The 10,950-nt window shown below is 37.5% G+C and overlaps 1 protein-coding gene across 1 annotated transcript; it reads right to left on the bottom strand.

Moving 5' to 3' along the window:
- Positions 1 to 2,897: 2,897 nt before the first annotated feature.
- LOC118826353 (zinc finger protein 239-like) lies at positions 2,898 to 6,335 on the bottom strand. Its single transcript, XM_036597304.1, has 2 exons — positions 6,287 to 6,335; positions 2,898 to 4,114 (listed from the first exon to the last, which is right to left on the bottom strand). Exon 2 carries the CDS (start codon positions 4,103 to 4,105, stop codon positions 3,173 to 3,175), a length of 933 nt encoding a protein of 310 aa, XP_036453197.1. The 5' UTR covers positions 4,106 to 4,114; positions 6,287 to 6,335; the 3' UTR covers positions 2,898 to 3,172.
- Positions 6,336 to 10,950: the final 4,615 nt, after the last annotated feature.

Here is a 10,950-nt window from a genome sequence, read left to right as displayed (position 1 = left end):
CTTGTTTTGTTTTTCATATAAAGCGCGCACGTTTGTAAATATGTACACAGCTGTAATTGTCTATGTGTAAATAAAGGTGACGGGGAGAAAAAGATCTCTTGTGCATGCCTAACTTTTAACAGGTCCTGAGACGATTTACCCCACACTACCCATAGAGTGTGCCCCCCTACTACAGCACACTGCAGGGGTTGAGGGACACGCTTCATCACTACGCTACCATCACAATATGTCTTGGGTCTGTTTACACCTGACTTTTAATTCAGTCAAGTGAAATCCGAATTTGGTTTGATACAGTTTTATGTCCAAGAAGTGAGTGAATATAAACTTAACAAGAAAGCTGACCCTCACTCCCCAAATATACAGGTGATTGTTTTTTTGTTTTTTTACTGCAGGTGAATTTGTTGCTGCTACAGAACCTTTTCCAGGGAATGTTTTTGGTTAGGGAGGAGCTCAAGGGCTAGTTGGAAAGGTCTTGTTCTTGTTCCAGGCATATTTCTGTTTCCCAAACAGATCTAACAAGATTTAACATTAAATCAGACGTTTGTTTTAGCAAATTTTGGACCAAAAAGAAGGAAGTAACCCCAGTCTTTTATGTCTTTTAAACAATCCTTTGTCTTATTAAGTTCATAATCCAGTTTGGCCAATATATACAATTGTGTGTCAGTGGCACAGCAGTGGATGCCATGTTTACGGATAATAACACAGAGTAGTAACATATATAATGCACATAGTAGAGATACTGAAACAGAACCCTGTGCAACACCATTTTACTTTTTCAAGTGCGGATGCTTCACCATTTGCATTTGCATTTATGATTGTCATCAGTCAGTTAGAATTCATGTATGTGATTCCTAAGCCAGTATGAACTTACCTGTTGTACCACAGCTTTCTCAAAATAATCCAAAGAAAACCACTCTTTTGCTCTACTGATGCAAAGCCCCAACTTCAAGACCTCCAATATCCTCACAGTTCCAAAGAAGGAATATATAACCAGCCTTACAAGCCAGTAGCCTTCACATCATAAAATTATTTGAATGATTCTAGATGGTTCTAACTTATCACAAGATCATCGCTGAGCCCTTTCTTGATCCACTACAGTTTGCCTACCAAGCAAATATTCAACAGGTAACGCTGTCAACCTCAGCCTCAGTTATCTCCAGGCTCCTAGGCCAGTTACTAATGTACTCTGTTAACACTGTATACTGTAATCAGTCTCTCTTAACAGAACTAACTGTGTGTGTGTGTGTGTTTCTTTGCCGAGCTAAACAACTGCCCATCCTGTGAGGTCTGATGCTGTTGTTCCATCTGCCCTGTTTGTGTGCCCACTGCTCATCCGCCTTCTGGACCAGTATGACCACCATGGAGCTTCCTACTGTACAATACTGTGCAAACCTCACCTGTATGAACTGACCCTCCTGATGATGCTGTTGCTGCACAGTCTCAAACTATTTAATCACAGACATTGCTTCACCTGCTCTGTATTTTTGATATTGTATACTAGTGTTAAAACCTTATTCTCTGTTCATTTTGGGCCTCATTCACCAATATTTTCCTTTTTTTTTTAAATATGTTCTTGAGAAAGGTCCTAAGAAAAAGTCTCCATCAGATTCATGTCTTGCTCTTAAAGCGCAGAACTGTTCTCACCTTTGTGCTCTTGAGTGTGTGTAGATTCTGATCTTACCTAAGAACAAATCCCTAATAAGAAAACACTGAATGTCAGAATCTTTGTAAAAAACTGAGGGTGGGTTTTAAGAAGAAACATCTTCTTAAGAACAGTTGGTGAAATGAGGCAAAATGTTTTTGTTTTGCTGTCTGGTGTCAACCAGAGGAGGATGGGTTCCCCTTTTGAGTCTTGGTTCCTCTCAGTGTTTCTTCCTCTTGCTCTTAGGGACTTTTTCCTTGCCACTGTTGCCATTGATAACGCTCATGGAGGCTCGAACCCAGATTTTTCTGTAAAGCTTCTTTGTGACAACGCCTGTTGTAACAAGCACTTTATTGACTATTTTTAGACTTAAGCTCTTCTTTCAGTTGAATGAGTATTATGTTTCAAATATATTAACTGGGACACGTTCATTCTGCGCAAAGTTGCAAAAGTTGCTGAAATCCATTCAGTGATGCTTCTTGCTCTGTAAATGGTGCTGTTGTCACCCTGAAAGCAACCACTTCCATCAGGACAGAAATGTTGTACTATAGGATAATGACAAATCAATCAGAAAACTTTTGATTTGCAGACAGCTTTCTATTAGCGGACAGTATACAATCTGCCCCATGTTACAAAAGTATATTTTAGGATTTTGTTGTAAAATATTAGTTTCTAAATGTAACATTCAACAAAATCAAATTAAATATTGTAATATTATTGGTAACATACATAAAAAGATGACCTGAACTGTACTGCGATGGAATCATCTGGAGAAACAAGGTGTAGTTTTCTAGGGAATATGCCGTAAACCTTTAGCTTTGGGGTGTGTGCATACATATTAATTACAGTGATATGCATAGCATTATTATTATTATTATTAACAACAACATAGGAAAATAAGTAGGATCTCGATGCAGCAGAGAATAACAATTTTTTTATTATATATCGATATACGGTTGAAACAATTATCCAAAAAACTTAAAAATAAAGAGGTTAGGTGCTCATTTTGAGGGAATGACACCATAATAGCATGTCATTTTTAAAATAAATTTAGCATATTTATTTTAGATTTTGTAATAAAAAACACTCACATACAGCTAATCCTAAATTACAATATCACTAATAATTAAAAAACAATTTCACTTAAAGGCATAGAACCTTTTTGAAAATGGTTTTATATAGCATCAAAAAGGCTTCTTCTATTCTTACGATGTCAAGCTTATAACAATGGAAGAATCCTTTGTTTTGTATGTAGTTCCATATAGAACCAATTACAACACATTCTCCATCACTCTGAAGAACCATTTCACCATACAAAGAACCATTTATGCATGAATTGGTTCTATATAGAACTCCTGGTTCTAAACCCAACCCTTCTCTTTACTAGATAACCCTTGAAGAACCATCTTTTAAGTGTGTAGAGAAAGTCAGGACCTCTTGTTAACAACTACCTTCATTAGAAGATGTTTAACAAAATAACTATGAAAAACAGATGATTCTTGTTAACCTAAAGAAAATAATAGAGAAAAATTATGGTGACAAACACACATCACAAGTTTCTTCCTTCTTCTTAACACATTTGTGTGACTTTAAAGTACTTGAATGCCTGAAACTGCGCCCACATTCGGAGCAGTAATACGGCATCTCTCCTGTGTGAATGCGCTGGTGTCTTCGGAGATTAGTCTGTCGGTTAAAGTTCTTCCCGCACTCTGAACAGTGATACTGTTTTTCTCCTATGTGAATTTGCAGGTGTACATGGAGGTGACTCTGCTGGTTAAAGCTCCTTCCACACTCTGGGCAGTGATATGGTTTCTCTCCTGTGTGAATCCGTTGGTGTAGCCGGAGATGACCCTGTTGACTAAAACTCTTTCCACATGTTGTGCAGTCATACGGCTTCTCTCTTGTGTGAATGCGCCGGTGTATCCGAAGACTCGTCCGCTGATTAAAACATTTCCCACATGCTGAGCAGGAATACGGCCTCTCTCCTGTGTGAATGCGCTGATGGATGCGAAGACTAGTGTGTTGATTAAAACATTTCCCGCACACTGGACAGTCATATGGTCTCTCTCCTGTGTGAATGCGCTGGTGTATATGGAGACTATTCTGAAGAGTAAAATTTTTCCCACATACCGAGCAGTAGTACGGTTTCTCTGAGTGAATACGCTTGTGTCTTTGGAGATTATACTGTAAAGTAAAACTCTTTCCACACTCTGAACAGCGGTGAGTTCTCTCCTTGCCTGTATTCGACTGCATTTGTCTCTGAAGCATATCAGCGTGGAAAACACCAGAGGACATTTGCTCGGTAATGGAGCTTATTCTGGATGCCATATCCTCAGTTTTAATCTCTCCTGATTTCAGCATTGAATTCTTCTCAACACCATATCCTGATGTGTTTGTGCAAGTTAATTTGAGTTCTGAAGGAAAGTGGACAGCAGGAGCAGGAGACGGCTTGCAACAAGACATCGTTCTTTTCTGAAAAAGAAAAAAATATTCAAAACTTAAAGCAAAATGAATCAGAAGTATTACATAAACCTTGTTAAACTGCACCTTACATTCACCATGTATGAGACATTAAAAAAAATATAAATAAATAAATAAAACAAATTCAGTGGTTCTCACTCCCTGTTAGGGGCTCTAAATAATTTACTCAGGAAGGGGTCAAGTTGAAAAAAAATTATGTTAATTCAGCTATAGGGTTTACAAGGCTATTTTATAGACCTAGGAAACTTAGTTATAGCAAATTTTGTCCAGTTCAGTGAAAAAACCCAAAATCAAGTCTCAAAATCTGTGTTCACAAAAGTACCGACAAGTCAATCAATTGGCTCTCAACTTTCAAATTACTCTATTAGAGAAGTCAATATCTCACCTTGGCTCCAGGGGTCTGAAGACTAAAGAAGAAGTCAGGAACCTGAGTGTACTAATGGATTCAGACCCCAATTTCAGCTGCCATATCAGATCAATAAAAATCAGCTCTTTATCATCTCAAAAATATATCAACACTTTCACCTCAAAACAGGAGCTAGAGATATTAATCCATGCCTTTATCTTCAGCTGATTGGTCTACTTCAACAGGCTGTTCACTGGTCTTCCCAAAAAACGTTTGACGGCTGCAGCTTATTCAAAATGCAGCAGCTACAATACTCACTAAGACAAAGAGAACTGAGCATATCACCCCAGCATTAAGATGTCTACACTGGCAGTCAAATTTCTTGTATACTTCTAGAAATTCAGTTGTGTGTAAGTGTAATACGTGATACAACATCATTCATGACCATCTCTGTTGAAATACAACACCTTGTACCACATAACATACATAAACATGTAGGTTTTGTGTTATGATAGTTTTGAGAATGTTTTGGCATAAAACAAATCAATCAATTCATGGTGGAGGAATACACAACAGTTCCCAAAGAAAACTTTTCAGATTTTCCACTATTTTCTCATCGTCAACATTCCATACACATTCAGAAGCCAATTTGGCATTTCAATCCAAAAGCTGTTAAATTTTGCTTTTATTCAGCATTGATAACCTCTTGTTTCTCCTTTTTTGACAGTCAGTCAAACATAACATCCACCACGTAACACAAAACAGAAAAAAATATATATATTATTTATTATAACTGTTTTTAAACTGATGTTTAAAAGTTCCAAGCTTGATGACAGCAGCCAGTTTAGCCTTAAATATTCCTTCGGCTCAGGAAGTTTGGCCTGCCTCCTGACATCCTCACCAGCTTCTACAGATGCACCACAGAGAGCTTCCTCACGGGCTGCATCACTGTTTGGTACAGCAGCTACAACACCTGCGACCGTAAGGCCCTTAAAAGAGTGGTGAGGACGGCAGAAGCCATCATAGGCAACAAACTACCAGCCTTACAGGACGTCTATCAGTCCCGCTGCCTCAGGAAGATCAAACAGGTCCGGTCAGACAGCGTCACCCAGCACACGGCCTGTTCACCATCCTGCCATCAGGCAGGAGATTCCGCAGCATACAGGCCAGAACAACCCGGCTAATGAACAGGTTCTACCCACAGGCTGTCAGGCTTCTGAACAAGCTGTGAAGCTGTGGGTCCTTCCCCAACTACCAGTCACTTTGTCAGTATTATTTATTATATCATATACAATAGGTCCCTCTTGTCCCTGCATATTTTGTGTATATTTTCAGTATATTTTTTATATTTCGGTTATTTAGTATATCTTTGTTTTGGTTTGTTTTGTCTGCACTGCTCTTAGTATGTATGTAATGCTGTCCTGCTTTTCAACGCATGAATGTCCTGACATGTTGTGCAAAAGACAAATCAACTTGAAACCTGAAATATTCCCCTCAGTCCAAGTTCAGTGTTATTGAGCTATAAATCCCATTGTTTTTTGCACAAAAATGTAAAAAAAAAAAAATTATCAGTGAGGTAGAAAAATGTTTTTTTTTTTGGTAAGAGCATTATGTATAAAAACTAAGGAAGACAAAAAACTGAATTATCTACATAAAAACATTCAAATTTGCATGTTCATTTGGCACAGCCCACTCAGCTAAATCAAGAATTCAGTCGAGAGCCCTACATTTTCTGCATCCTCATCTCTCCGTTCATCTCTCCAGGGCTCAGTGAAAACCTCTGTGTAAAGGTGAAGAGGTGTTTAGAGGCTCCTTACCTTCAGCACTGCAGCTCCAGCAGGCCTGCGCTGCTGAGCACATCTTCTTCTCCACTCTGGAGGGACTGGAGAACCACAGAGAGGGAACTAGCGCCACCACGTGATCCGGGGGCGCCAGCTTCAGCCCCACCCATATTCCGACAAACCCCGCCTCCTGCGGAGACTCCGCAACACGATTAGGTTTAAATGACCATGTTAAATATTACAGGGATACCCAATCCTGGTCCTGGAGATCTACCACCCTTCAGAGTTTAGCCCCAGCCCTAATTCAACACACCTGAACCAGATAATGAAAGTATTTAAGGGCATCTGAACATTAGAGCCAGGTGAGCTGCATTTAACCTCTCCAGGGTGGTAGATCTCCAGGACCAAGGATTGGACACCCCTGATATATTACATATAACAGACTAGCTCTGAACACATCCAACAGAGAGCAGGTTTAAATAATCTAGTTTATTCATTAACTATAAAGTGTAATTATAGCTACATCGGTGCCAAACAGACATCATAATTTTGTTTTTTTTCATGTCAGGATTTTTTCTTCCTCAGTTTTGATTATATCGCATTTTACCAATGATAAATTAAATAGCAGTACTGGGTTCTGGGCGCTAGATGGCGTCACTGGCCTGTGATATATTTTTGTCTGAAAAGAAATGCAAGACTAATGCAAATTAATTCCTCAACAAATATAGCTGAAATATACTGTATGTCTAGCATGCATTTCCCCTATAGCAGTCTACATTCTTGACTGATATAAAATAACCTTTACAATCTTATTATTTAAGTCCGTATGGAAATCTGATATATGGCCATATATCCACATGTATCACAACGGGTCAGCGTTACATATAATAAATTATATGCATATATGTGTTCTGTGCAAATATTTAAGTATCAAATGTTGTACATATGTGCTTAAAATATGGATTATACATAAACATGTCTGATGTTTGTGAACACGTATATGTATAATGTTTGGAGCCACAGTAATAATTGTTACTACATTATCTGTTTTCTTTTCAATATTAAATTATTTAAATGTTTCAGTGAACAATTCATTTCATGTTAAATGATTTAACTGCATTCTGCAATTCACTTCATTAAAATGTATGTGGAAGAAACAAAAGAAAAAAAGGACGTCTAAATATTCTTATTTAAAAAGTATTTCATATCTCTTGAGCTATTTACATTCATATCCACATTTTTAGTCTTATCCCTACATGAATCATGTTTTTTATCATATACTGTTAAATATGTGTTACACGAATATGTTTGAAAATGCTAATAAATGGCTAAAAAATATGTCCCATATTTAAAAATAGCCAATTTAAAATAAGTTGGTATATATGTCACATATATGTCCTATGTGACTAATATTAGTTGGATATATAAGGGAAATCCATATATGCTAATAAATGTCATATATTTGAAACCTGTATTGCCATATACGATTTCTGTCTGGCAGTTCAAATGAAAAAAGGACTTTGAATTAACATAATACTAATACTACTACTACTACTAATAATAATAATAATAATAATAATAATGTATGAGGGGTGCGTGCTGAGTTCGCCCCCCCCCCATCCCAAAAATAACGGATTTTCCCGCCCAATTTTATCTCATATTTATACAGACAAACCAGCAGCTCCCTTTAAATAATGTTAGAAAGCAACACGACTTTACTGAGGTGAGTAATATCTAATGACATATTTTATATCAAACAATATAACATTGCATATAATATTAATATATTTTATGCGATGCACAAGTTTGACTGTAAAATTAGCTACTGCTAACTTATAACGCTTGAAAACTGCTGCCTAGCTAACTAACTAACTTAGCTAAAGTCTGTCAGAAGCTGCTAAAGCCTTTAGAACAAATAAGCTGCCTAAGTACATATTTACATATTCAGTAATGCCAACATACAGCTCAATGTTTAACCCCTTTTAACAATATATTAGCAATATTGCTTTTTTTTCTGTGATTAAAACCGTTAGCTAGCTAACGCTAGCTAGCTAACGGCTTTAGCTAGCTAGCAGTTCAGCCAATATTATCCTGAAAAGGTAGCTAAGCTAACAAAGCCTGATCTATAAAATTAACCCAGGATATGCTTCAAAACAGGTTTTATCATATCTCCCCTCATCAGGTGTAAATAAGGAAGCTATACAACGTTATATAATATTTATTTTGTTCTGTTTTGTATGCTAACGTTAGCAATAAGCACAGCTTGCGAACCTTAGTTTACTAAGATTGAGCTCCGGAAGTTAGCTGGTAATTTTAGGAACTTTTCTGGTCATAAGTTAACTAATTATTAGAATACACTCTTTTCTCTCTGTATTCGACCACAGTAGGTGGTTTTGTCATGTTTGTCAATGTAAAGTTATCTATTGGTTTGCGTAAGTGTTAGCTTCCGGTGCTCTCTTCCCTCTGATGTGTATTCAAGGTCACCGGCTTCATAATTCCTGTACAGTTGGTTTGTATGGCCACAGTAATTTGTCCAAATGAGGGTAACACCAGAGAAATATCCTTGCCATATGGGCTTGTATTCTAGTTTTTATTGACAGTAGTTAAAACTGCGTTTGTGTCAGTAATTAAGGCCGAATCTCAAACGGCTCTGTGCTCCCTATGTAGTGCAGTATGTAGGTTATGAAATAACAGCTTCTGCACGCAAGTACTGCATTATATGTGTAATATAAAGCCATTTATATTTAGCCATGAGCCGCACTGCTTCCTATGTAGAACATTTAGTTCACTGTGTATGGGTGTAGAAGCCATAGTTTCATGACCTACACTGTGCACTATATAGGGACCACTAACCCACGTTTCCCACATAAGGGGAGCCTCTTATGTGGGAAACGGGCAGCCTGGGCGGGGCCACTGTCAATCAACATATGCTGCCTGCCAATCACAGTGTGCATTCGCCACTTACATAAACTACTTTATCCATCATTTCAGGCCCTGGCCACTCATCAAATAATGTATGGCAATGTTATTTCTGGATTGGGCCTGTTTTGCTAGCCTGAATCACTCTGTTTACATCCCACACAGTGAATTATGAGGGAATTTTGAAAAATCAGTTGAACACTTTAAGCATCACCCACTGCTTTCTCAGACCTGCAGCATTTGCACTGATAGTGTACTTCTAATATTATAAATAATATTAACAATATAGCCCTTTTGGTTGTACATTAGGAGGGTGTTATTGAGCACAATAATGTAGCATTTTGAAAACCACTGATGCATATTGATGCCGTTTCAGCAAGAATACTGGAGGTTTCTGACTGCAGCAGACCAAGGAGAGCAGTGGAGGAGCACCTCCAGTTTTGAGTCATCTATTATGGCTGCTGATGTTGCTCCACATTTTCAGGTAAAAGGTTAGTTTTTAATTTTTTTTTTAATAACTTTATTTGGATAGCCTCCTACAGAACTTACAGATGTTCAAATTATTAACACTCTGAATGTGATTCTCAGCAGTGTTTGGATTAATGTGAGGGTTATGGTTAAGAACACTGTGGGGGGGATTCAATAGATATTTGGTTTAAGATAAAGGCAAAATAAGTGTCTACAAAAAATCCAGATTGGGCTATTTAAATCAAGTGCTAACAAACCATATATTTCTATAATATTAGTGTCAATGCTATTTAACAATATCAGTTATAATAAGTTCTAACTGTGAATACAGATAAAACACATTATTATTACTATTATTATTATTTTTCTCTAGTTTGTTTATTTACTAAACCGGAAGATAAGCTGCCAGATCTCCTATTTGGACAAAATATTTTTATGCTCTTCTATAAAACCCTGCTATACCATTGTTTAGAGAATTTCAAGAGTAAACATCCACCTGATGAGTTATCTGAAATGTGTTCTCTATGATTAACCACCTGTATTAATGTACTACAAGTTATTGCAATATGTGCAATATTTTCTTGATTAGAAGCAATTACATTATTTCCCATAAGGGCCCTATGTGGTATTTCTAAACTTGTTTGGTACATATGTGAACCCTACATGGACATGGTGGCTGAATTGCTTCTGTCTCTATGAGAAGTAGAAGAAAAATTCATAACATTTCAAAATGTTTGATATCTGAGTGATGAATCATTGTCCCATATCATCAGTTACAATTAGATTTTTTTTTTTATAAGGAACTGTATACACGTTTGAGCACTTTTGGTTCCTCAGACCTGTCTCAATTCAGAAAATTACACTATATGGACAAAAGTATTGGGACACCTACACATTACACTTACGTGAGCTTTTATGAATCCCATTCTAAATCCATAGGCATTGATACGAAGAATCTTTCTACAAGATTTTGGAGTGTGTCTCTGGGAATTTGTGTCCATTCATCCAGAAGAGCATTTGTGAGGGCCAGTCAAGTTCTTCCACACCAAACTCACCCAGTCAGGCCTTTATGGACCTTGCTTTGTGCACCAGGGCTCAGTCATGCTGGAACAGAAAAGGTTCTTCCCCAAACTGGTCCCACAAAGTTGGAAGCGTACAATTGTCCAAAATGTCTTGTTCTGCTGAAGCATTAAGATTTCCCTTCACTGGAACTAAGGGTTCTAGACCAACCCCTGAAAAACAACCCCATATCATCATCCCTCCTCCACCAACTCTACAGCTGGTACAGTGCAGTCAGGCAGGTAACGTTTTCC

This window comes from Colossoma macropomum, unplaced genomic scaffold, assembly GCF_904425465.1.
Source record: "Colossoma macropomum unplaced genomic scaffold, Colossoma_macropomum, whole genome shotgun sequence".
Taxonomy (NCBI): domain Eukaryota; kingdom Metazoa; phylum Chordata; class Actinopteri; order Characiformes; family Serrasalmidae; genus Colossoma; species Colossoma macropomum.
Note: the sequence above shows the minus strand (reverse complement) of the source record. Positions and strands in the feature narration are given on the sequence as shown.